Source organism: Ranitomeya variabilis, chromosome 8, assembly GCF_051348905.1.
Source record: "Ranitomeya variabilis isolate aRanVar5 chromosome 8, aRanVar5.hap1, whole genome shotgun sequence".
Lineage (NCBI taxonomy): Eukaryota > Metazoa > Chordata > Amphibia > Anura > Dendrobatidae > Ranitomeya > Ranitomeya variabilis.
In genome coordinates this window covers 34,623,919-34,650,408 of record NC_135239.1, presented here as the reverse complement: position 1 = coordinate 34,650,408, position 26,490 = coordinate 34,623,919, and the positions used below count along the sequence as shown (strand labels likewise).

The 26,490-nt window shown below is 46.1% G+C and overlaps 1 protein-coding gene across 2 annotated transcripts in view; it reads left to right on the top strand.

Moving 5' to 3' along the window:
• Positions 1-23,159, top strand: part of TUT4 (terminal uridylyl transferase 4) — a 58,174-nt gene extending 35,015 nt beyond the window's left edge. Inside the window, exons 24-30 of one of the 2 annotated variants that reach the window (XR_013218404.1) lie at positions 5,219-5,301; positions 5,952-6,067; positions 6,788-6,948; positions 7,148-7,242; positions 8,321-8,443; positions 19,333-19,494; positions 22,967-23,159. Coding sequence is in view for 1 of the 2 variants with exons in the window: in XM_077276456.1 (XP_077132571.1) it covers positions 5,219-5,301; positions 5,952-6,067; positions 6,788-6,948; positions 7,148-7,242; positions 8,321-8,825; positions 19,333-19,494; positions 22,967-23,058 (1,214 nt within the window). In the remaining variant the exon portion in view is untranslated. Of the gene's footprint in view, positions 1-5,218; positions 5,302-5,951; positions 6,068-6,787; positions 6,949-7,147; positions 7,243-8,320; positions 8,826-19,332; positions 19,495-22,966 lie in introns of both variants that reach the window. The other variant, XM_077276456.1, reaches the window with a different exon arrangement.
• Positions 23,160-26,490: the final 3,331 nt, after the last annotated feature.

Sequence of the window (26,490 nt, the reverse complement as noted above, 5' to 3'; positions counted from 1 at the left end):
GTGAATTTCTTCCCCAGCACGGAATCAGCAGCAGTTTCGATTCCAGTCATTTCGTAACAACTCCAGTTTGTCGTACTCTTCCCCTGGTTCGGGACGTCGGGACAACAGAACTTCCCAGGTCTCATACAGACCAAACCGTTCCTGGAAACCCAGACCCAGGCCGTCTGCCCCTGAGCCGTCCGCATCCCTTAAACCTTCACAATGACTCGTTGGCGTGTCCGGCTGACACCGACAACGTAGGCTGACGCCTTCTTTCGTTCCGTCAACAGTGGCTCTCGGTCGTTCACGACGAGTGGGTCAGAGAGCTCGTGTCTTCCTGATACAAAATCGAGTTTTTTCTCTTCACGCCATACAGGCGCTTCAAAAGGACGGTGTCATCACTCCAGTCCCTCGTGACCAAAGGTTCACGTGGTTTTACTCCAACCTTTTCGTGGTCCCAAAGAAGGACGGGACTCTACGGCCCATACTGGATCTCAAAATGCTAAAACAAATTCGTACGGGTCCGACACTTTAGGATGGACCGCCTCCGTTCCGTTGTCGCGTCCCTGGAAAAAGGAGAGTGCCTTGCATTCATAGACATCAAAAGATGCCTATCTACACATCCCAATTTTTCCCTCTCATCAGCAGTTCCTGCTCTTTGCAGCCCAAGAAGTACACTTCCAGTCTGTGGCCTTGCCCTTCGGACTTGCCACCGCCCCCAGAGTCTTCACAAAGGTCATGGCGGCTGTCATGGCCATTCTTCACGCTCGGGGAGTGGTAGTCCTGCCATATCTGGACGACCTATTAATCAAAGGTCCGTCCCAGTCTACCTGCGAGGAGTCGGTGAACATCACCGTGGATTCTCCTTCTCGCCAGGGTAGTAAGATCAACTTCGAGAAATCATCTCCAGTGCCGGCCCAGCAAATCTGCTTCCTGGGCATGATTTTGAACTCTTCCCGTGGGCTGGTCATTCTCCCTCCAGAGAAGGTTCTATCCTTACAACAGGGAGCGCGCAGGCTCTTCCGCCCAGTCCCTCACTCCATTCGCTTTGCGATGCGCATCCTCAAAAAAAAAAAAAAAATGGTTGCGGCGATGGAAGCCATTCTGTTTGCGCAGTGCCATCCCCGTCCCTTGCAACAGGCGCTCCTTTTAGCCTGAGACAGAAGCCCGGTTCCTCTCGACTGTCGCTTTCATCTACCCCCACAGGTCAGGCAGACCCTCAGGTGGTGGACACTACAGTCTTCCTTGAACCAAGGGAAATCCTTTCTTCCTGTGCGCTGGTTAGTGGTGACTACCGATGCCAGCCTTTTTGGCTGGGGTGCAATTTTTATTTACCACACGGCACAGGGTCGTTGGTCCACGAGATAGTCACGTCTCCCAATCAAAATCCTGGAAATTTGAGCGATCATTCTCGCTTTACACAACTTTCACCAACCTTCTCGCAGGTCATCCCATCAGAATTCAATCCCACAACGCCACAGCCGTGGCGTACATCAACCACAAGGGGGAACCCGCAGCAGAGCAGCCATGCGCGAAGTCTCCCACATCCTGCGCTTGGCAGAGACCAATCACTCGCTCATATCGGCGATCCACATACCGGGCGTGGAGAATTGGGAAGCGGACTTCCTCAGTCGCCAAAGTCTTGCTTCGGGCGAGTGGTCCCTCCATCCGGAAGTTTTCCAGCAGATTTGCCTTCGCTGGCTGATGCCGGATGTGGATCTCATGACCTTGAGGTTCATTGCCCGTTCCCACGATCCTCGCGCCATCGGGGTAGATGCCCTGGTTCTGTCGTGGCATCCGTTCCAGCTGCCATACATTTTTCCGCCCCTTCCTCTGCTTCCGAGAGTCATCAAAAAGATCAGAGCAGAGGGGAGACCGGTGATTCTCGTCGCGCCCGACTGGCCGCGCCGAGCATGGTACGCGGAACTCGTCCAAATGGTCGCCGACACCCCCTGGCGCCTTCCAGATCGCACGGACCTTGTCTTCCAGGGCCCAATTTGCCATCAGAACTCTGGGACCCTGTCTTTGACGGCGTGGCCATTGAATCCTGGATTTTAGCCCAAGCCGGATTCTCTCCGGGGGTCCTTCTACCATGATTCGCGCTAGGAAACCCATATCCATGCGCATTTATCATCGCACCTGGCGTATCTTCTTTTCATAGTGCAATACCCATGGACGTTTGCCCTTAGTCTTTTCCATCCATTCTGGAGTTTCTCCAATCAAGTTTAGAGTCAGGCCTTGCCCTAAGCTCGCTCAAGGGACAAGTGTCCGCCTTGCCTGTTCTATTCCAACGAAGGATCGCTTCCAGACTGCCGGTTAAGATGTTCATCCAAGGAGTCTCCCGGGTGGTCCCTCCCTATAGAATGCTTTTGGCGTCATGGGATCTTAACTTGGTTCTCGGAGTTCTTCAGGAGGCCTCTTTCGAACCATTGCAGGACATCTCTCTCACCCTCCTCTCATCGAAGGTGGTCTTTCTAGTGGCAATTACGTCAATTAGGAGAGTTTCTGAGTTGGCGGCTCTCTCTTGCCGACCCCCCTCCCCCCCCTTTTCTGAATTTTTTTACCCAGATAAGGTGGTTTTGAGAACCTCTCCCGAGGACATTGTCTTGCCGTCTTTCTGTCCTGCACCTACTCATTGTATCGAGAAAGCTCTCCATACTCTGGATCTGGTTTGAGCTCTTCGGAGGTACATATCTCGCACGGCTCCCTTCCGTAAGTCAGATGTCCTCTTCGTGCTTCCGGAGGGACATAGGAAGGGTCTACCTGCCTCAAAGGCCACTCTAGCCAAGTAGATTTGTTCCGCTATTCAGGAATCCTATCGTGTCAGGAACACTCCTATCCCACCTGGGATTCAGGCGCATTCCACCCGGTCGGTCGGTGCTTCTTGGGCCATTCGGCACCAGGCGTCCGCACATCAGCTTGTAAAGCTACGACTTAGTCCAGTCTGCATACTTTCACGAAGCACTACCTCATCCATACTCAGGCTTCGGCAGACGCTGCCCTCGGCAGGCGCATTCTGCACACATCGGTACCTCAGTAAGCTGGTGGTACATGGGGTATTAGCATATTGCTCCCCACCCAGGGACTGCTTTTGTACGTCCCATGGTCCTGTGTCCCCCAATGAGGCGTAGGAGAAAAGGAGATTTTTGTGTACTCACCGTAAAATCTTTTTCTCTGAGCCACTCATTGGGGGACACAGCACCCACCCTGTTAGCCTGTTTTGGCTTGTTGTTACTTCTTTGGTTTTGACATAGTTTGTCTTTGTTCATGCTCCTACTGCTTTACTACCGAACTGGTTGAAATTGTATCCAGTGAAGGGGTGTATACTGCAGAGGAGGAGTTAATCTTTCTGTTTACTTAGTGTCCTCCTAGTGGCAGCAGCATAACACCCATGGTCCTGTGTCCCCCAATGAGTGGCTCGGAGAAAAAGATTTTACGGTGAGTACACAAAAATCTCCTTTTCTATTGATGTATTTTATACAGTCATGGCCAAAAGTATTAACACCCCTGCAATTCTGTCAGATAATACTCAGTTTCTTCCTGAAAATGATTGCAAACACAAATTATTTGTTATTATTATCTTCATTTAATTTGTCTTAAATGAAAAAACACAAAAAGAATTGTTCTAAAGCCAAATTGCATATAATTCCACACCAAACATAAAAAAGGGGGTGGACAAAAGTATTGGCACCGTTCGAAAAATCATGTGATGCTTCTCTAATTAGTGTAATTAACAGCACCTGTAACTTACCTGTGGCACCTAACAGGTGTTGGCAATAACTAAATCACACTTGCAGCCAGTTGACATGGATTAAAGTTGACTCAACCTCTGTCCTGTGTCCTTGTGTGCACCACATTGAGCATGGAGAAAAGAAAGAAGACCAAAGAACTGTCTGAGGACTTGAGAAACCAAATTGTGAGGAAGCATGAGCAATCTCAAGGCTACAAGTCCATCTCCAAAGACCTGAATGTTCCTGTGTCTACCGTGCACAGTGTCATCAAGAAGTTTAAAGCCCATGGCACTGTGGCTAACCTCTCTAGATGTAAATGGAAAAGAAAAATTGACAAGAGATTTCAACGCAAGATTGTGCGGATGTTGGATAAAGAACCTCGACTAACATCCAAACAAGTTCAAGCTGCCCTGCAGTCCGAGGGTACAACAGTGTCAACCCGTACTATCCGTCGGCGTCTGAATGAAAAGGGACCGTGTGGTAGGAGACCCAGGAAGACCCCACTTCTTACCCCGAGACATAAAAAAGCCAGGCTGGAGTTTGCCAAAACTTACCTGAAAAAGCCTAAAATCTGTTGGAAGAATGTTCTCTGGTCAGGTGAGAGAAAAGTAGAGCTTTTTGGGCAAAGGCATCAACATAGAGTTTACAGGAGAAAAAAAGAGGCATTCAAAGAAAAGAACACGGTCCCTACAGTCAAACATGGCGGAGGTTCCCTGATGTTTTGGGGTTGCTTTGCTGCCTCTGGCACTGGACTGCTTGACTGTGTGCATGGCATTATAAAGTCTGAAGACTACCAACAAATTTTGCAGCATAATGTAGGGCCCAGTGTGAGAAAGCTGCGTCTCCCTCAGAGGTCATGGGTCTTCCAGCAGGACAATGACCCAAAACACACTTCAAAAAGCACTAGAAAATGGTTTGAGAGAAAGCACTGGAGACTTCTAAGGTGGCCAGCAATGAGTCCAGACCTGAATCCCATAGAACACCTGTGGAGAGATCTAAAAATGGCAGTTTGGAGAAGGCACCCTTCAAATATCAGGGACCTGGAGCAGTTTGCCAAAGAAGAATGGTCTAAAATTCCAGCAGAGCATTGTAAGAAACTCATTGATGTTTACCGGAAGCGGTTGGTCGCAGTTATTTTTGCTAAAGGTTGTGCAACCAAGTATTAGGCTGAGGGTGCCAATACTTTTGTCTGGCCCATTTTTGGAATTTTGTGTGAAACGATCAATGTTTTGCTTTTTGCTTCATTCTCTTTTGTGTTTTTTCATTTAAGACAAATTAAATGAAGATAATAATACCAAATAATTTGTGATTGCAATCATTTTTAGGAAGAAACGGAGTATTATCTGACAGAATTGCAGGGGTGTCAATACTTTTGGCCATGACTGTGTATATATCTTATATAATTTTTTTTTTTTCATTATTCTTATTTTTGCATAAGTATCTGCCTCAGTAGATAGAAGGATCAGTAACGCTTTTCTTGTGTGTTTTTTTTTTCCACTCTCCCTCAGTGACTAATTTCATCATGAAGGCGTTCATTAACGGACGGAAGTTGTTTGGGACCCCGTTCTATCCACAGCCTGGTCTTGAAGCAGTAAGTTTTGTAAACTCTTTTCATAAAATCACAGGATTCAATACAATATTTTAATGCCATTAAAAAAAGATTATGGTCATTGCATTTCCAAGCCGTAATTGAGAAAAATGTACAGCAGCTTGGGTTCATACTGCAGAAAATAAAAAAACATTGTTCCCCCCTGTCATGAATCCAGAAATAGTTCCTGACAAGTTTGGGGGATTTGCTGGCTTCTCACCCAGTTTTATTCCATCCATCAGTATTACCGGACCCCTGTTCACATGCACGGCCTGACCCCAGTTACTTTAGATGCCATAGCTTAGCCTTTTGGCATATAATATGGGGGGTCGCCACTATAGAAAGTTTCTTGGAAGTGGTAAAGTTTGTTGAGTTGTGCTGACACCACTTCACTTTCTTGGTCTTCTTGCAAGCTGCTAGTTATGGCTGCCCACGACTTCTGCAGTCAATCATTGGCCTCAGTAGTCACACGGTTTGATACTGGCAGAGAAAAGAATAGTAGAGGGTGAAGGATGCCTTGTAAAAAGTTTTGAACATGAGGGAAGAATAATCTTCTGGACCTTTTTAGCCTGACACTGAAAAGTGAAGGCGAAGTGGGTCTTTACTTTGTATAGAACTTGTCTTAAGTTTGTTTTGTTTTGTTTTTTTGGCAGGAATATTTTTTTGATTCCAAAGTCCTGACAGATGGGGAGCTGGCTCCTAATGATAGATGTTGTCGTGTATGTGGGAAGATTGGCCATTACATGAAGGATTGTCCCAAACGAAGGAGGTAAGAACCACATAGTCTTGTGTTTGTGTCTTCTTGCAATCAAACAAAGGTGCTCCAGGACTGACGTATTGATGGCCCCTGTCCTTGGGGTAGATCAGTATGAGATCTGTGGGGCTCTGACCCCGCCACCGTACAGCTGATATATTCTCTGATAATGCCCACATGTAAGGAGTGGAAAATCGCAGCTCCGTACATTTAGTAGTGGCTGCTAATAAAGATTGGCTCCTATTCACTTCAATGGGTGATAAACTGCAGTACATGGCAGCAGCCACAAAATGTACAAAGCCAATGCCGGAGCAGATATCCGCTGATTCAGTGGGGCGTCAGGTGTCAGACCCCCATTCATCTTATATTGATGATCTCTCTGTCCCAGATAACATCTTTAATGTGATAACATTTTAGTACAGAACACACAGGGTTAATTCCTAAAAGGGACCATGTATATCCACATCAAGCTTTCAGATATTCACTCCCATTTCAGAGTAGTTTTGTATCCTTTCCGAGTATTTATATACACCGTCACAATTAAATTTGCTTTTGTAAAAATAAAAAACAAAGTACTCTGTATTAAAAATTGGCCGCCGTTTATGTCTCCATCTCTGGTGCTGTGTCCAAAGTAACAAACCCCTTTGTAGGTCAGGTTTTTGCAATCGCGCTCCTTCTTACTACCGTATTTATCCCCTACTTATATGTTATAATTCTCCATGGTTTGGATTTTAGGGTGAAGAAGAAGGAGAACGAGAAGGACGATGAAAAGGACAATAAGGACGACGAGCGGGAGATCAGAGAGAAGAGGTGCTTTACCTGCGGGGATGTGGGCCACGTACGGAGAGACTGTCCTGAACACAACGCCGCCCGGCAGAACAATAACAGCATTCTCGGTAATAATGGACACAATAGATAATGCTGTAACTCCGTAATACCTGCAGAGATGGATTATGACTTCAGGAAGAAGGAGTGTCAGTACCATTTGCTGTGTAAAGAAAATGTTGATACACAAAAGTAGAAAACTATACAACAGATACTTCACTTATCAGGAATTAATGGTTTGGGGTTTTTTGTTTTTGTTTTGTTTTTAAGCATCTCAGATCTTGAGCCTCATTGTCCCTCAGCCCGTTCTCACTCCATTACAACAGATGGAGCGGCCCACGCGCACACGACAGGCCTCAGAATCGGTACGTAAGAGAATATAGAAATATGAAATGTAGTAAGGGGGTAGCACTCACCGGTAAAGCAAAAACCTTTATTATCGTCAAAAAAGTGTAACACAAACAGAGACGGTGCAGGTTGGGGGTTGCACAGATTGGCTTCGTAGGGCCACAGGATGATCGAGAACTTTAGACTTTAATTTGTGGCTCTTCAGCTGCTGGGAAACCACAAGGCCCAGCATGTCATGACAGCAACAAAAAAAGTCATAGGTTGGAGTCCACAGGTCCAAGAGCAATACAGTAAATGCCTGAAATTCACATATGCTTTTGTATCTAATACAAGGGACTGTATACTGTATTTGAATTTTCAGCATACTAGAAGAAATGAAAACTTACAGGGGTTTTCCATTTTGTTTAATTAGCAATTTGTTTAAAAAATAAAAATAATAATAATTAAAAAGACAATTTGCGCCTTATTCACCCTCTCTCGGTCCAGTGTTGCTCCATTGTCCAACAGCTCAGCACAAAGTGAGAGCACGAGCCATCAGAGCCGCTGAACTCAGTAATTGGCAGCAGCTCTGTCAATATGACGTCACCACTGCAGACAATGACAGACATTTAGAGCTGCGGCAGAGACTCAGTCTGGACCTGGGGAGGATGAGTAATGCAAAATTATGTTTAACAAAATGCTGTTGCAGAACAGGAGTTTTCTGAAACCAGAAAAACTTCTTTAGTAAATGCTATCAACTGTTTCATTACATCGTCTTTATTAAAATGGATTGACCAGTTTGCGAGAAACTGCACCACTGTTGGTCTTGGGCTGCATACAGTACTGCATCATATTGCCAATCACCACTTCCCATTCACTCCAATGGGGCAGAGTTGTAATACCATACATAACCTAAGGACAAGGGTGGCGCTGTTTGTAGAAATAGAGAAACTTTTATGTTAAGTAACCCCTTTTAAACACTAGTGACCAATAAGTTGACACTTGGATCTCTGAAATGGAAACTTGTAGATGGTAACTGGACATTATTTTCAGTATATACATGCTCATCCCTAGTTTTATCTTCGGTTATAAAGCACATTGTTCCTCTCTTTACAGTCTGAATCCCATCACTCATCGTATTCACCGCAACCTCAGCCGTTTCCACAAAACATTGGCCAGACGCAGCCTCCGACCAAGCTGAACCAGCCGTCTACGCAGCCAGCACCGAATCCGCACCAGGTTCAGCGGCCCATGTTTAACTTTCCACACTCTCCCCCCACTCACTTTTCTCCTCTGCACAATCTGGGGTTACTCCCGCTGCCTCCACAGATCCCTATTCCCAACAACTCTTGGCCCATCCACGGGCAGATAATCCGCTCTTCTGGGAATCCCTCTCACTCTAGTGGTGTCGCCTATCCAGCCAGACCTGGCAGCAGCAGCGGCGGCGGCAGCAACGCTTCCACCACTAATCAAAGTGCAGTTAATCTGAACGACCCCAGCATCATCTTTGCAGGGCCTGCTGCCAGGTCTGTAGGCATTGCTAACTCTTCTCACGATGGACATTGGCACAATTCTCCGGCACCTAACGCACTGGTGAACAATGGAAGCGTGGGTGGCACAGGTAAAATTCTCAATTGTTTTAGAAGGTTAAAATGCATGCTCGTGTCATGGGAGAAGCTTGTAGATACAGACATTGCCCGGGTTTAGGAAGAAAAACTATTTTACTTAACACTTTTTTTCAGGTGTGGCACTCTTTTTGGAACAGCAGTTTATTTTTTTAATCCTGGATACCCTTTTAACCCCTTCCCGAAATGCGCCGTGTATATGAGGCACCGCGGAAGCTGCGTTCTCACAAACCGCCGTGTGTGTATGTATGTATATATATATATATATATATATGTATGTATATATGTATGTATGTGTATATATATATATATATATATATATATATATATATATATATATATATATATATATATATATATATACTCTGCTCAAAAAAAAATAAAGGAACACTTAAACAACAGAATATAACTCCAAGTAAATCAAACTTCCGTGAAATGACACTGTCCACTTAGGAAGCAACCCTATTTGACAATCAATTTCACATGCTGTTGTAAAAATGGAATAGACAACAGATGGAAATTATTGGCAATTATAAAGACACCCTCAATAAAGGAGTGGTTCTGCAGGTGGGGACCACAGACCACATCTCGGTACCAATGCTTTCTGGCTGATGTTTTGGTCACTTTTGAATGTTGGTTGTGCTTTCACACTCGTGGTAGCATGAGGCGGACTCTACAACCCACACAAGTGGCTCAGGTAGTGCAGCTCATCCAGGATGGCACATCAATGCGAGCAAGAAGGTTTGCTGTGTCTGTCAGCGTAGTGTCCAGAGTCTGGAGGCGCTACCAGGAGACAGGCCAGTACACCAGGAGATGTGGAGGGGGCCGTAGGAGGGCAACAACCCAACAGCAGGACCGCTACCTCAGCCTTTGTGCAAGGAGGAACAGAAGCACTGCCAGAGCCCTGCAAAATGACCTCCAGCAGGCCACAAATGTGCATTTGTCTGTACAAACGGTTAGAAACCGACTCAATGAGGATGGTCTGAGTGCCTGATGTCCACAGATGGGGGTTGTGCTCACAACCCAACACCGTGCAGGACGCTTGGCATTTGCCACATAACACCAGGATTGGCAAATTCGCCACTGGCGCCCTGTGCTCTACATAGATGAAAGCAGGTTCACACTGAGCACATGTGACAGACGTGACAGAGTCTGGAGATGCTATGGAGAGCTATCTGCTGCCTGCAGCATCTTTCAGTATGACCGGTTTGGCAGTGGGTCAGTAATAATGTGGAGTGGCATTTCTTTGGAGGGCCGCACAGCCCTCCATATGCTCGCCAGAGGTAGCATAATTGCCATTAGGTACCGAGATGAGATCCTCAAATCCCTTGTGAGACCATATGCTGGTGCGGTTGGCCCTGTGTTCCTCCTAATGCAGGACAATGCTAGACCTCATGTGGCTGGAGTGTGTGAGCAGTTCCTGCAAGATGAAGGCATTGAAGCTACGGACTGGCCTGCCCGTTCCCCAGACCTGAATCCGATTGAACACATCTGGGACATCATGTCTCGCACCATCCACAAACGTCACGTTGCACCACAGACTGTCCAGGAGTTGGCGGATGCTTTAGTCCAGGTCTGGGAGGAGATCCCTCGGGAGACCATCCGCCACCTCATCAGGAGCATGCCCAGGCATTGTAGGGAGGTCATACAGGCACGTGGAGGCCATACACACTACTGAGCATCATTTCCTTGTCTTGAGGCATTTCCACTGAAGTTGGATCAGCCTGCAATTTGATTTTCCACTTTGATTTTGTGCATCATTCTAACTCCAGACCTCCGTGGGATATTAGTTGTGATTTACATTGATCATTTTTAGGTTTTACTGTTCTCAACGCATTCCACTATATAATGGATAAAGATTTACAACTGGAATATTTTATTCAGTGATATCTAGGATGTGGGATTTTAGTGTTCCCTATATTTTTTTGAGCAGTGTACATACATACATACAAAACCAGATCGCGCGGGCTAACTCCTTTGATGCCGCTGTCAATAGTGACAGCGACATTGCACAGGGAGGGAGCTCCCTCTGTGCTCCCATCTGCACAAAGGGATGCAATAGCGTTAATGATATCCAAAAGATGGCCATGGGGTCACCCAGGGACGGCCTGTCAGTTCATTTTCAGAGCATGAGCTGGCACTCCTCCCTGCATGTCAGACACTGCTCTGATGCCCTGCGGTGCAGAAGCATTGCAGAGTATTAGATTAGTTATATGTCAGTTTGTAGTTGATGTCCCAACCTGGGACAATGTTAAAAAGAAATAAAAAAGTTAATTAAAATTGTATAAATATTTTTTAAAAAAATCGCAAAGAAGCAAAAAAAAAAAAGCAAAATATGAATTCACTAAATACATTTATTTGTGTAAAAAAAGAAGTACACGTATTTGGTATTGCCGCGTCCGGAACAACGCAACCTAAAAAACTGTCCTAGTAGCTAACCCCTTCACCGTTAAAAATAAATAAATAAATAATTAATGAATGAGGCAAAGAACTATGCTTTATCATCATACCATCGAGTAGAAAGTGGAATAAACGCGATAAAAAAACAAAAGTTGTTAAAAATGGTATCTCTGAAAACAAGCCCCATACAGCTCAATCAGCGGAAAAATAAAGTTTTAACTCTCAATACAAAAATAACAATTTTTTTCTATAAAAGGTTTTTCTTGTGAAAACATAAAAAACTATATAAATGTGGCATCGCTGTAATTATACTGACACGAAGAATAAAGCTGCCTTATCAGTTTTACCACAAGCAGAATGGCATAAGATGAAAAAAAAAATCCCTGAATTGCTGGTTTTTGTTCAATCTGCCTTCCAAAAATCGGAATAGTAAGCAATCAAAAAAGAGGGATTTTTGGTTCTCCCTGTAAAATCTCTTTCTTGAAGCCTTCATTGGGCTCACCGGTAACCATGGGTGTATGCTGCTGTCACTAGGAGGCTGACACTAGGCAGAAAAGGAAAATCGCTCCTCGTCAGCAGTATACACCCACCGACAGGCACCAAGTACCTCAGTTAGTGTTAAAGCAGTAGGAGAAGCAACCAAAACTCAACATATGTACCAACTCAACAACAAAGGCAATTAGGCCCAAAAAGCGGTACAAACAGTTAGGGAGGGTGCTGTGTCCACCAATTAAGGCTCCAAGAAAGAGACGTACAAACAGTTAGGGAGGCTGCTGTGTCCCCCAATGAGAAGGCTCTAAGAAAGAGATTTTATGGTGAATACCAAAAATCCCGCTTCATTGGGGGACACAGGTAACTATGGGACGTCCCAAAGCAGTCCCTAGGGCGGAAAACAAAGAATGCAAAGAAAAACCGGACTCAGGTCGGCCGGTGCGCAACCACTGCCTGCAGTACCTTCTTACCCAGGCCCGCATCAGACGAAGCATTGGTATGAACTCTGTAAAACCTCACGAAGGTGTTCAAAGAAGACTAGGTCGTGGCTTTACAAATCTGTAAAGTTGTGGTCTGGTGACGAACTGCAAAGGAAGCTCCCACCGCCCGGGAGGAGTGAGCCATTAGCCCTTTATTAGAATGCTTCTAATATTGCGGAACGAATCCAACGGGCAATAGTGGATTTGGAAGCCTCTTACGACAACCTTCACAGATGACAAATAGGGCATCAGAGAGATGAAAGGAACCGGTCCTTGAGAGGTAGACTCGGATAGCGCTGACCAGATCCAACTTGTGGAGGGACGTCTCCAGGAGATGGACTGGAGGGGGACATAGAGAAGGAAGGACAATGTCTTCATTAATGTGAAATTAAGAGACCACCTAAGAAAGAAAGGAAGGAACGGGTCTGAGAACTACCTTGTCCTTATGTAGAATCAGGAACAGGGAAAGGCAGGATAATGCCGCTTACTCAAAACTCTCCTGATGGACGGAATGGCAACTAAGGCAACTTTCCATGGCTGGAGAGAAAATGGAATATCTTGAATGGGTTCAAAAGGAGGGCGCTGTAATGCACCAAGAAAAAGTTTAAGATCCCATGGATCTATCGGAGGACGGTAAGGAGGAGCCAAGTGGGCGACTCCTTGAAGAAAAGTCTTTACCTGAAAATGAGAAGCCAGATTTCATTGGAAAAGAACTGACAGAGCGGAAACCTGACCCTTTAGGGTACTGAGAGACAGACCAGCATCAAGACCCGCTTGTAGAAAGCCCAGGATGGAAGGAATGGAAAAAGACAGGGACCAAATTGTTGTGCTCGCTCCACCGAAAGAAGGCCTTCCAGTATGTGTTATAGATACTCGAGGAAGCTGGTTTTCTCGCTCTAATCATGGTCTGAATGACCTGCTGGGAAAAACTGGCATCCTTTAGGATTGTGGCCTCAATGACCATGCTGTTAAACTCAGAGACTGTGAACTCTGGAGGAAGAGGGGACCTTGTGAGAAGAGATCTGGACGGTTTGGAAGCCTCCCGGGAGCGTCCATGAGCATGTTCACCAGCTCCACGAACCAGGCTCTTCTTGGCCAATCTGGAGCTACGAGAATTTCCTCCGCCTTTATCTTTTTTACGACTCTCGGAATTAAGGGGAGAGGCGGAAAAAGATAAGGCAGCTGGAATTGAGACCACGGGATCACCAGAGCATCGAAGCCGATAGCTAGTGGATCTCGAGAAATGGCCACGAACCTTGTGGTTCATCCAAGACACCATTAGGTCAACGTCCGGGGTGCCCCACCTTTGACATCTGATTGACGACGGCGGGGTTGAGAGACCACTCGCCCGATGCGAGGCCCTGACAATTCAGAAAATTAGCTGCTCAATTTTCCACCCCTGGAATGTGCATGGCTGATATGACTGGAACGTGATTCTCCGTCCATCACAGAATTCTTGATACCTCTGCCAACACCTGTTTGCTGCCAGGGCGGTGGCATTGTCTGACTGTATGCGGACCGGCTGTCCCGCGAGGAGGGACTGGCAGTGGCAAAGGGCCAAGAAAATTGTTCTGATCTCCAGGAGATTGATGGGGAGAGCTGCTTCTAGGGAGTTTCAGCGACCCTGCGCTGTGTGATGGAGACTGGCACCGGTGTAAAAACCTGCCAAAGAGGAAGGAAGGATCTTCTGCGCAGGACGGAGGCAGAGAGCGTCCACCAAGTCAGGGACGGTCTCACCTTGAGAGACAGTAGAATGGGTTGGTCCAGGGAAGCGGTCCTCTTGTCCCATGCAGACAAGAGGGCCAGCTGAAGGGGATGGGTATGGAAATGGGAAAAAGGCATGGTTTCCATGGCGGCAATCTTCTTCCCTAGAACTCTCATGCAGGACTGTAGGGGGAGAGGAGTTGGTCACTTTAGAACACGGATCCCCTGGTGGAGAGAGAGAAACTTTTCCTTTGTAGGGGGAGAGGAGTTAGTCACTTTAGAACACGGATCACCTGGTGGAGAGAGAGAAACTTTTCCTTTGGGAGAAAGACATGGGCTCGGGCCGTGTCGAACCTCATGCCCAGATATACCAGGTGCTGAGCTGGGGTCAGAGAGGACTTCTCTCAGTTGACAATCCAGCCGAGAAGGACCAGAATGTCCAAGGTGATCTGAAGACTCAGGTGGCAGTCTCGGCGGGACAGCCCCTTGATTAGAAGATTGTCCAAGTAAGGGATTATGAGAATCGCCTTGGAACGAAGGATGGCCATGACTACTGTCAAGACCTTTGTGAATACTCTGGGTGCAGAGGCCAAGCTAAAAGGGAAGGGCTGTGAACTGATAGTGGTTCTCCTGGATCGCAAACCGTAGGAATCTCTGATACTGAACACAAATTGGGATGTAAAGATAAGCATCCCGAATATCTACAGAGCAAAGAAATTCTCCCGATTCCATGGAGGCAATTACCAAAAGTAAGAACTCCATCCTGAAATGATGGATCCGAATGTGATGGTTCAGATGCTTGAGGTCCAAAATCGGATGGAGCCATCCTTCTTTCTTCGGGACTACGAAAAGATTGGAGTAGAACCCTGAAAAGCGTTTGTTCCGGAGAACGGGCACAATTACTCCTATGCGTAGTAGGTAAGAGACGGCCTGAAGAATCCCTGGGCCCTGAGACGGGAGTCTTGGCGGGCAAGACAAAAAGAAACATCTTCCTGGGGGAAATAAAAGTCGATTTTGTAACCGAATGTAACTATCTCTCTGACCCAGGCATCGTCGACCACCGACAACCATGCGTCCCGGAAGAGAAGAAGCCTGCCTCCCATCCTGGAGAAAATTCCAAGTGGGGGTAACCCGTCATGCTGAGGAGAGCCTGTTGGCATGTGACCCTGAAGGCCTGGAAGAACAACCCTTTGGGCGGAAGAGCGGTCCTGTTGGGAGGAGGTCCCCGAAGAGGAGAAGGGTCAAAAGTAACTAAATTGAAGCAATCTTTTCCTATTGAAAAGACATTTAGATTTGGACTGAGGAAGAGAGGTACTTTTCCCGCCGGGAGCATCAGAAATGATTTGATCCAGTTTGGACCCAAAAAGTCTAGAGCCTTCAAAGGCAAGGGTAAGTGAGAGACTTCTTTGAGGGTGGATCTGCATTCCACGCTTTCATCCATAGAATACGGCGTATAGCAATGATGTTGCTGTCTGCCCTGGTGGAACAACCGGTCGCATCCAAGGAAGCGGTCAGAAGATATTTGTCGGCTTGGGCAATCTGGTCTGCCAAATCTGCCAGCTCATCAGGAGGAGCTGCTGCCAGGATACCTTGGCAAAGTATTTTTTCCCAAGCCGACATGGACTTTGCACCCAAGTGGAGGCAAAAATGGGGCAGAGGAAGGCACCAGCTGCTTCAAAAGCTGATTTAGCTAAGGATTCAATCTGCCTATCTGTAATGTCCTTAAGAAATGCACCATCCGGTAGAGACAAGACTGTCTTGCAAGACAGGCGAGAAACCAGCGGGTCCACCTTAGGGGACTCTGCCCATCTACGAACAAGGTCTGAGCTAAAGGGATAAAGAATGTCAAGCTGCTTCCTTCCCAGAAAGCGCTTTTCGGGATGTCCCAGTGTTTAGCCAAAATCGCTTCAAATTCCCTTTGATTGGGAAAAGTCCGGGAAGGACGTTTTTCCCATTTGAAGAAAGCAGAGTGCTCCTGAGCAGGAGCCTCGTCCTCCTTTAGGTTAAGAGTTTGGGTAATAGCCAAGATAAGGCTATTGACCATATCCTGCATTTTTGAGATCTGGTCCGCATCCGACCCAAAAGCTGCCTCCGAGGAGGGGCATGGGGAGAGGAGGGCATCCTGGATGATGCAGAGGGACTCGGGAAACTGGATGAGGAACTAAAAAGCCTGCTTCCTTTGCTTTGTACCCGATCTGTCCCTGCAAAGGTCGTGGTTAGGTGCGTGTGAATCACTGTGAGAGTCGTTTTGAGCACTGGTGGCGGTAGATAGATATGGAAGACGCTTCAGGACCTGGAGCAGGAACTGTGATACCTTAGTCAGGTCAGAGACTGACTGTGACATGGCAACAGCCCACTCCGGAGGAAGGAGTGTGCTATCATCCCTGGCATTAGGGTGCTCCTGTGAGGCAGACATGGTGGAAGGACTGCAGGATGGACAGAAAGGGGAAGACTGGCCTGAAGACAACTTTGTTTTGCAGAGGGCATAGGCATAATGAATCACAGTAGGCTTAGAGGGAAGACGACAAGCTTCTGCAGGGTTGGGCATAAGTCGAGCCTTGGTGATACTGCTGAAAAGGGCTTTATAGGGGAACAGAAGAAAGGAAGGAGAGAGGGTAGAGCCTATCCGATGTCAGCGACGGTCAGCAGATGAGGTTAGCTGTGTCCCCCTTGCCAGATGTCCGCAGGTAGATGCAGTGAGGTCTGATGCTGAATGCGCAGGAAATGAGCAGATAAAGGCAGCGTCTCAGACTGGACTCACGATCTGCTGAGGCACAAGATCCGAAATAGCATCGGCTCTGCTGAACACAGCAAGCACGATGCAGTGAGGGGGTCATGGCTAAACTGCCAGCAGGTGATACAGAAAGTATTGCTCTGATTGGCTGACACGCCAGGGGGCATGAACAGCCAGGAGGATCTGCCGGCCGGGAAGAAACAGAAAGCGCCCCTCTGATTGGAGAATCGCCAGGGGACGTACACTGACAGGGAGAGGGAGCTCCATGATAGGAGCAGAGAAAAGGGTGCAAATCGGGGGGCATGTCTCTGATCCGGCAAGACCTCCTATTGGCTCAAAAGAGCGTGAAATTCAAACGCGTGGTGGTAAGTGGCCGGGAAAGCCGGAGAGGAAGTGTGGCCAGGAAGAAAGGAGGTTGTCCCAAGGTCTGGGACCGGTCACATGGGAAAAATGGCCGCTACTGTGCAGGGAATAATGCCTCATGCCGCCCTGTCCCCTGTTAAGAGACTGAAATGCTGACTAGTCCTGCCATGTGCTGCTGCGGGGGAGGAAACATACTGTACCTACCTGCAGGGTGGGTCCACTGTTCCTCTTCACTGATGAGGATCACATCAGGAGCCCTCAGGTGGGTGAGGGTCGCTGGAATCAGGGATCCTCCTTCCCGCACCGGTTCCAGACTGTGCAGAAGACGGCGTCAGCCCCTTACGAGAAGGGGGGAGGTCACCACGGGATTTTGGAATATTTAGCTTGCAAACAAGAAGACTGAGAGGAGACTTAATAGCTGTCTACAAATATCTCAAGGGCTATCACATTGAAGAAGGATCATCTTTATTCTCATTTGCACAAGGAAAAACTTGAAGCAATGGAATGAAACTGAATGGGAGGAGACCCAGATTAGATATTAGAAAAACGTTTTGACAGTGAGGGTGATCAATGAGTGGAACAGGCGGCCACGAGAGGTGGTGAGTTCTCCTTCAGTGAAAGACTTCAAACAGAGGATGGACTGACATCTATCTGGGATGATTTAGTGAATCGTGCTTTGAGCAGGAGGTTGGACCAGATGACCCAGGAGGTCCCTTCCAACTCTACCATTCTATGATTACTCCCAGCCCTCCCTGAGGAGAGGGGTGGGGAGAAAAAAAGGCTAGGACCGGCCACCGGGAATCAGCCTGAAGCACCCGTAAGGGTGACAGAGGATTAGGTCCTGCCTTCGGGTCTGAGAGTGGGTGATGTGGGTGACACCACATTGCTCTATCAGTCGCATAAGTACGGGAACACAGGGTGAGAAATTACACCCTGTTACCCTAAGGAAGAAGAACCTAAAAGAGAAAAGATTAATAAAAACACACAAGATTACCTGAAAAGGAAAATGCGGATCTGGGATCAGATCCAGGTCCAGCTCCTACAGACACTAAGCTTAACCTGAGGTACTATTTTCCTTCTTTGCCTGGGTTCAGCCTCCTAGCAACAGTAGCATGCACCCATGGTTACCTGTGTCACCTAATGAAGCGATAAAGAAATGTCTTGTGCCCAAAAATGATACCAATAAAAATGGCAACTCGTACTGCAAAAAACAAGCCCTCACATGACTGTGGGCCAAAATATGGGAAAATTATAGCTATTAAAATATGGCATCTTTTGGTTTGTAACAGCTGCCAAATATAAAAAAAAAACGCAATAAATCAGGTATCGCTGTAATAGAATCAACCCGAAGAATAAAAGCTGCCTAATAACTTATACCGCACGAGGAACAGTGTAAAAAAAATAATAAAACCAATTCTTCACCTGCTGTTGATTTGTTCATTCTGCCACCCAAAGATCGCAGTATGGCTCGGTGCACATTTATCCTGCACTCTACGCTAAGCGCTTACATCGAGGTTTCCGTATAAATCTTTGAAAAACGTGATTCAGACGGAACCGCCCGGCGGAACATTCCCTTTAATGAGGCTGATGGAGTCACTGCGGAAGCTGTCTGGCCTATGATCCAGCAGTGTCCGTCTTTTTAGACGTTCATAAAAGCGGTCGACCACATTTGGTTTTTTTTTGTGTGTTTTTTTTTACAAAGAAAAATGGTCAAAATTAAAAAAACCCACAGTGCTTTCACACCTCAAATAATGCAAAGAAAATAAGATCATAATCATTTTGAAACAACAATACTAATGTTTTAACTGAGGAAGAGTTCAGAAATCAATATTTTGTGGAATAACCATGATTTTTAATCACAGCTTTCATGCGTCTTGGCATGCTTTCCACCAGTCTTTCACACTGCTTCTAGTGCAAAAGTGTAAGCAGTTCTTCTTTGTTTGATGGCTTGTGACTATCCTTCATCCTCTTGATTACATTCCAGAGGTTTTCAATGGGGTTCAAGTCTGTAGATTGGGCTGCCCATGACAGAGTTTTGATGTGGTGGTTTCTTAATTTTCGCCAGAGCTGTATATTAATAGGCACAAAATTGAAGCCCCTAAATGGGGAAATAAATGGTTGTAAAGGGTAGACATTCTTATAGGTTAAGCATGTTGTAAAATAATACGGCAAGATGACTGATATTTAAGTGGAGTAGTAATGCAAAATTACTGCAGTAAATATTGCTCCTGTGAAGGTGACTATTGCAGGATATCCATATGGATGTAAGAAGCTTTATGTGGATACATTTAATAATTGGACCATATGTTTTATGATTGTTTTGTGAACTAGAGCCGGGATTTCAAGGACAGTTTGGGAAGCCCTCTCTTCCCTGGGAGCGCGCTGCGCCTACTCATTATCCATTGATTCCTGGATCATGGCCTTACAGCTTACACCAGAATTTCCTGCAACAGGCACCGGCCGGCTTTCATTCCAAAACCTACTATCCTCCAGGTAATGTTATGGGCTAGTTTTAGGAAATCTGTATATTGGATAAATTAGAATATGTTTCCTATATGTTCTCGCATGAACAAAAGTAACCAGAGATTATGTATTCATGAGTATTAAAGGGGCCATCATGTCAGGGACTTGTAGAGCTCAGCGAGGGGAAGCCACACACTTTTGGCATTTTGCGGTGTCCACATTCATATGAATGGGCAACTAATAACTGAATTGGTTGTATTACGTCCTTCTAAGTGATTGTGACAGATCTCTTATACATCTATTAATGTCCTGAAGAAACCATGCCATTAACAGAAGAACTAAGAAAGCAAGGATCCAAAGAGACTGAACAGTCAGAACATCAAAACTCCATTGAGCTGAAACCCCTTTGGCTCTACTAACACTTCTATTTCCGAATACCTGGCAATATTCAAAGCAAACATCCATTCATATCAATGACATTGCTCCAAATGGTGAGACAGATTTTCTGTACTCTATAGGCAGTGCCAAAAAAAAAATTCAATTTTTTCGTTAATAGCATTGGGTGAAACAGGACCGTGGGACATCCTAGACTAGTCCCAGAGGGTGCATAATAACTTACCGTAATGGACCCCCTGTGCATGGTGGCCCGCATTACCTACAAAACCGACTGTTTTCTGCAGAAACCCTGGTGAGAACAGGGGTCTAGGTGGTAACCGTGTAGAGCTGGGGAAGGAAAAATGACAATGCCCCACAGACAAACTCAAACTAGAAAGAAATAGCTCACAAAAAATGTCACGATCCAGGAAGAGATTAGAAAGGGCAACACATAGTACTTTAAGGCCATGTGCACACGTTCAGGATTTTTAGCGTTTTTTTCGCGTTTTCTCGCTATAAAAACGTGATAAAAACGCGAAAAAAACGCTAACATATGCCTCCTATTATTTACAAGGTATTCCGCATTTTTTGTGCAAATGTTGCGATTTTTTCAGCGAAAAAATCGCATAGCGGAAAAAAAAGCAACATGTTCATTAAAAATGCGGAATTGCAGGGATTCCGCACACCTAGGAGTCCATTGATCTGCTTACTTCCCGCACGGAGCTGTGCACACCATGCGGGAAGTAAGCAGATTATGTGCGGTTGGTACCCAGGGTGGAGGAGAGGAGACTCTCCTCCACGCACTGGGCACCATATAAGTGGTCAAAAAATAAGAAATAAAATAAAAAATAGTCCTATACTCACCCTCGATGTCCCGCGCAGTGTTCCCGCCTCACCGCTGCACGCTGCCGTTCGGTTCCTGTAGCTGATGTGCGGCGAAGGACCTTGCCGATGACGTCACTGTCCTGTGATTGGTCGTGAGCGGTCATGTGACCGCTCACGTGACCGTGACGTCACGCTAGGTCCTGTGCGCACAGACCAGCTATAGGAAGACGAACGGACGCCGCTGATGAGATGTCTGGGTGAGTATAAGCATTTTTTTATTTTTTTTATTATTTTTAAACATTCTATCTTTTACTATAGATGCTGCATAAGCTGCATCTATAGTAAAAAGTTGGTCACACTTGTCAAACAGTATGTTTGACAAGTGTGACCAACTTGTCAGTCAGTTTTCCAAGCGATGCTACAGATCGCTTGGAAAACTTTAGCATTCTGCAAGCTAATTACGCTTGCAGAATGCTAAAAAAACGCAAAAAAAAACGCAAAAAAAAAATGCGGATTTCTTGCAGAAAATTTCCGGTTTTCTTCAGGAAATTTCTGCAAGAAATCCGCAACGTGTGCACATACCCTAAAGGAAAACCTGCAGCTTAGCGTAAACTAAGATAGGGACCTTAGCGTTATCCCTGGAAGATGGTATAACTTACTCATAGAAGAGATCACTGGAAGAGGCTACGAAAGACCCTACTCTAGCCCTTAAGCCTGAGGATTAAATCAATCCAAACCTTTAAAAGAAGAGAAAATTCCAAGTGAAGATCTTGATGCACACATCAAGAAGTGAAGAGACATTAAGCGAGGGGGCAAACATCTGATGTACTGAGGTCCATGATTTGGAAGATGGTCTGGATAACAACAGGAAAAGACACAACTTCAATGTCCTGGTCTGAATAGTTACAGAGGAATGAGGTCCATGGAGTGACTATGACAAATGGAAGAGCTTCACAATCTGTCAACAGGTCTGGGGCCAATAGAGTGGTCAGGAGCAGACCTTCCAAGAAGACCAGTCTGCATCACGAACGGTTGCAAGTTCTGTATCTACAACAAAGGCTAAAGACAGGACACAAGGTGGGCCACACCAGGAGTGTCTCCAGGACAGAACTCGGGAAGATTCCTGAAAAATACCACCCGCTAAGATTTGAGAGTGAGACACAGTTTATCACAGTGGAGGATTTAACCTACGGGCTCCAGAATGTCCAAATAATTGTCATGAACAGGGCCTTTCCTAGAAGACCAATTAGATGGGGGATTACCGCCATCTCCTTGGCACAGAGAAGTACCCTGAGAGGAGCGTGGATCGGATATTGGACCTTGAAGGCTGTTGCGAGCCCCCAGACTGCAGCATGGTGTCAACCTCCTATGGACACTGGGCTAAAACTGGGGATAAAGTTTGGCATTTTTTTTTCTACCTAGTGCTAGGGCCTACACCCATGGTACTATGTCCCGCAATGCTATTAAAGGGAACCTGTCACCCCAAAAATCGAAGATGAGCTGCGGCCACTGGCATCAGAGGCTTATCTACAGCATTCTGTAATGCTGTAGATAAGCCCCCGATGTAACCTGCAAGATAAGAAAAACAGGTTAGATTATACTCACTCAGGGGCGGTCCGGGTCCGATGGGCGTCCCGGTCCGGGGCCTCCTATCTTCTTCTTGTCTTCACGCCGCAACTCCGGCGCAGGCGTACTTTGTCTGCCCTGTTGAGGGCAGAACAAATACTGCAGTGCGCAGGCGCCGGGAAGGGTCAGAGAGGCCCAGCACCTGCGCACTGCAGTACTTTGCTCTGCCCTCAACAGGGCAGACAAAGTACGCCTGCGCCGGAGCTGCGGTGTGAAGACAAGAAGAGGACGTCATCATAAGAAGATAGGAGGCCCCGGACGCATCTGCTAGCTCTATCTGCGCTGGCGCGATGGCATGTCGGCACTTGCGTTAACGCAGCCCGTTTAACGCATGTGTTGAACGGGCTGCTGTTAACGCAATGTGAACCTAGCCTTACAGAATGCTGTAGATAAGCCCCTGATGCCGGTGGCCGCAGCTCATCTTCGATTTTTGGGGTGACAGGTTCCCTTTAACTAGAAATATTCAAATAAAACAAGCCCTCACAGGACAGTGTTGTTGAAAAAATAAAAGTGAGAACTGTTAGAAAAAGGAGCAAAGTAAAAAATAAAAAAATTGGGCTGCGACAGGAAGGGGTTAAAAATCTGCTGAATGCCTATACTTTCGAGTCTTATTAGAACTGATTCAAAGTGAACTACCAATGTATTGGTCCACTCCTAACCTTCATTTTTTTTTCAGCTCCCTCATTAATCCAGAACGGACCCCATTTCCCAGTTTTATCACAAGGACACCCCCACCTGAACTCCAGCTACATCCAGCAAAAGAAATGAAAAGCAAAAAAACTTTGCGGCCATCGTTTTTAAGACTTTATTTCCAGGAGACGCTAGAACTTTTATGATGTAACATTTGTAAATATACAGCTTTAGTTGTACTGGAATCATTCCTCTGAGTGATGCAAATTTCTTTTATTTCATTGCCCCATTTTGAGGGGAGCCTTGAGTTCTATCCAAGTAAAATGTTCAAATGAAGAAAAAAATATTTTTTTTTAATTTTTTTTTTTTTAAAGCAAAATTAGTAAAAATTAAGTTCTTTATTTTCTACAAAAAAGTGGCTGCTTCAAGCTCTGTAAATGGATATATATTTTAGTTATAAACAGATGATTTTAAGAGAAAGGAATGTAATTTTTTAAATGTCTTATTATTTGAGCCTGAAGCAGGTGCCAAAAATCTTTTAAAGCTAAAGTTACTTCTTATTTTTGGTACCAATAAAAAAAAGGCCATTTAATCAATTTGTGTGTCCCATGAAGTGTAAAGAACTTTTTTTTAAAATAATAATTATTGAAATTCTCAAACTGAAACTGTTATTTGATAAGTTGGTTTCTTCATTTTTAATAAAATTAAGAAGACCAAATCAAGTGGTTAAGTTCTAAATGATTCTACTAAAGAATATAGAAGTTATCTGTTGCTAGAAAGCTATTTTCTGGCCCTTTTTTATATTGATGTGCAAATGGTGCGCTACTCCGTTTAAAAGGAAGTTCAGCACATAATGACTGTTCAAACCAAGCACAGGCACTTAGTGCACCCTTGATGTGGCAAAGCAGTTTAGTGCACCTTTCCACCTGCTTGTTTTGCATCTATCCTTACTTTCGTCTGGATCCTGTAAAGCCAAAGCTGTCAATCAAGAAATAAAATGGCGGAAATAAATGGGAAACATAATGGGTAACGTCATGCACTGAACTATTCGGCCACACTATGGGTGCATGGAGCACCTGTGCTTGGTTTTAAGTCATTCTGCACTGACTGACCCCCTTTGAGATACATGCCATTGTGGCGCATATGCTCTTTGCATTACACGGCCGGCCATCCTCCAAAATAAATGATCTCTTACACCGTACAGTGTATGTGGGCTGTGCGAACAACTTACCTTACCAGGGATGTCAGGGTAAGTTGCTTTATGTTATCATGACGATGCAATAAAAAGCTGGAAGGAAAGTAAATGCGCATTAGGGTCTTTTCTGGGTATTAATAGATACCTCTAATCAGATTTTACTCACTAGATAGAGCCCAAACACAGGCTCACAGAAATATTAGCTGCTGCAGATCCACCGATCTCCTCGTGGCCAGCCAGAGTAAGAAAAAAAAAAATGGGATAAATAGGTGGATTAACTCTGCACTGCTTGAAAGATAGAACTCGGATATTCGCCAATCCAGGTGGGCCCACTACTTCTTCCCAAGACAGGCTAGATCTCAAGGATCTAGGATCCAAATAAAAGGACAGGAAAAGTAAGACCAATCCTGGACCTCAAACTTCTAACAAATTTGTCAACATTTTCATAGGGGGGTCCTTCCATTTCATCATTACCTCAATGAAAAAAGGGTGGTGTTGCTAGCATTCGCCTACATTCGGGCTGCTTACCTCCACTTTCTGATGTTTTCCCCCTCGCCAAAAATTCCTGCGCTTCGCCACTCAGGAACAGCATTGTCTGTTCACGATTTTGCCTTTAGACCTTGCTACCACTCCCAGAGTGTTCAAGAGTCATGACGGCCGTCATGTCCATTTCATACTCTCGGGGCGTAGTCGTCCTGCCCTTTCTGGACGACTTTCTAGTCAAGGGACCGTCCTTCCAGGACTGCGCTGAGTCCGTCTGTATCACTTGCGATACCCTTTTTCGCCTGGGCTGGCTGATAAACTTAAGCAAGTCTTCTCCTTTTCCAGCCCAGCGGATATCCTTTTGAGGATGGATACTGAACAACTCCAGAGGCTTGCTGTTATAAGGCCTTGGCCCTCCAACAGGGAGCTTGCACACTTTGTCACTCGTCCCCTCATTTCATCCGATTTGCTATAAGGGTTCTGGAAAAATGGCGGCAATGGAAGCAGTCACATTTGCTTCGCTTGGTTCTGTGGTCAGACAGGCTCTCAGACGATGGACTGACCCCCTCCCTCAACCAGGGGAGCTCCTTTATTCTGGTTTAACAGTTAGTAGTGACTACCGATTCCAGTCCTCTGGGCTGGGGAGCGTCACCGCACTGCTCAAAGCCACCGGTCAACTCGGGAACTCCCGATCAATGTTTCTGGAGATTCGAGCACTACGGCTAGCCCTATGGCAGTTCACAGTCTTCTGGCGGGTCACCCTATCCTAATTCAATGGGATAGTGCCACGGCCGCGGTGTACATCAATCATCAAGGGGGTACCCGCAGCTAGGCGGCCATGGCCGACGTCGATCACATTCTCCGATGGGCAGAGATCAATCACTCGGTGATCTTGGCGGTGCAGTAAAACTGAGTGGCAGACTTCGTCAGCAGCCAGGGGTTTGCCTCTGGCGAGTGGGAACTTAATCCGGAAGTCTTCCAACAGATCTGATTTCACTGAGGAACTCCGGATGTAGATCAAATGGCGTTCAGACTGAATGCCAAAGCACTCGAGTTCACAGATGGCGTTCAGACTGAATGCCAAAGTACTCAAGTTCATAGTTCGGTCTCCAGATCCAAAAGCCAACGCAATGCATGCTCTGGTTCTCCCTGTGGTGCTTCCGGTTCCCCTCTTCCGCTATTTCCAAGAGCCTTTAAGAAGCAGAAAGGATCCCAAGGGCGATCCGGACTGACCACGTCAGGCATTGTTTGTGGAGCTAGTACAATTCGTCGCCATCTTTCTCTGTCGATTGTTGGATCGTCTAGATCTGCTCTCCAAGGACCGTTTTGTCACTAGATCCCAGTGGTCCTGTGTTTCTCAACTTGGCCTTTGAATCCTGGGTTCTGACCCAGGTGGGACTAGTGCTTGTAAGCCCGCCTCAGTACACATTTTGCTTGGGGCAGGGATTTCGGACGCCTTCTCCATTTTTTAGTTTCAAAACAATCTGGGTTCAAGCAGGGGGCTCAGCTCGCTGAAAGTCCAGATTTTGGCCTTATCGGTCTTATTGCAACAAAATGGCAACTAAGGAGTTTCACATGTGGTACTTCCCTATCGTATACCGCTAGATCTTGGGGACCTTAACTGTCCCTGGGGATCTTACAGGAGTCTCTTTTTGATCCATTTAATGTTGCTGACTTTACGGTCATAGGAGGTCGCCTTTTTTTGCGGCAGTCACGTCATTCAGGCGAGTTGTCGGAGCTAGCCGCTGTGTCCTTTCAGATGCTTTTCCTTTTTTCTGTCAAGACAAGGTTGTCCTCAGCCGTTCCAGTCCCTTGTTGCCAAGGTGGTATCGTACTTCCACTGTTAAGAGGACATTGTTCTTCCTCGTCTTGTTCGGCTCCAGTCCACAAGG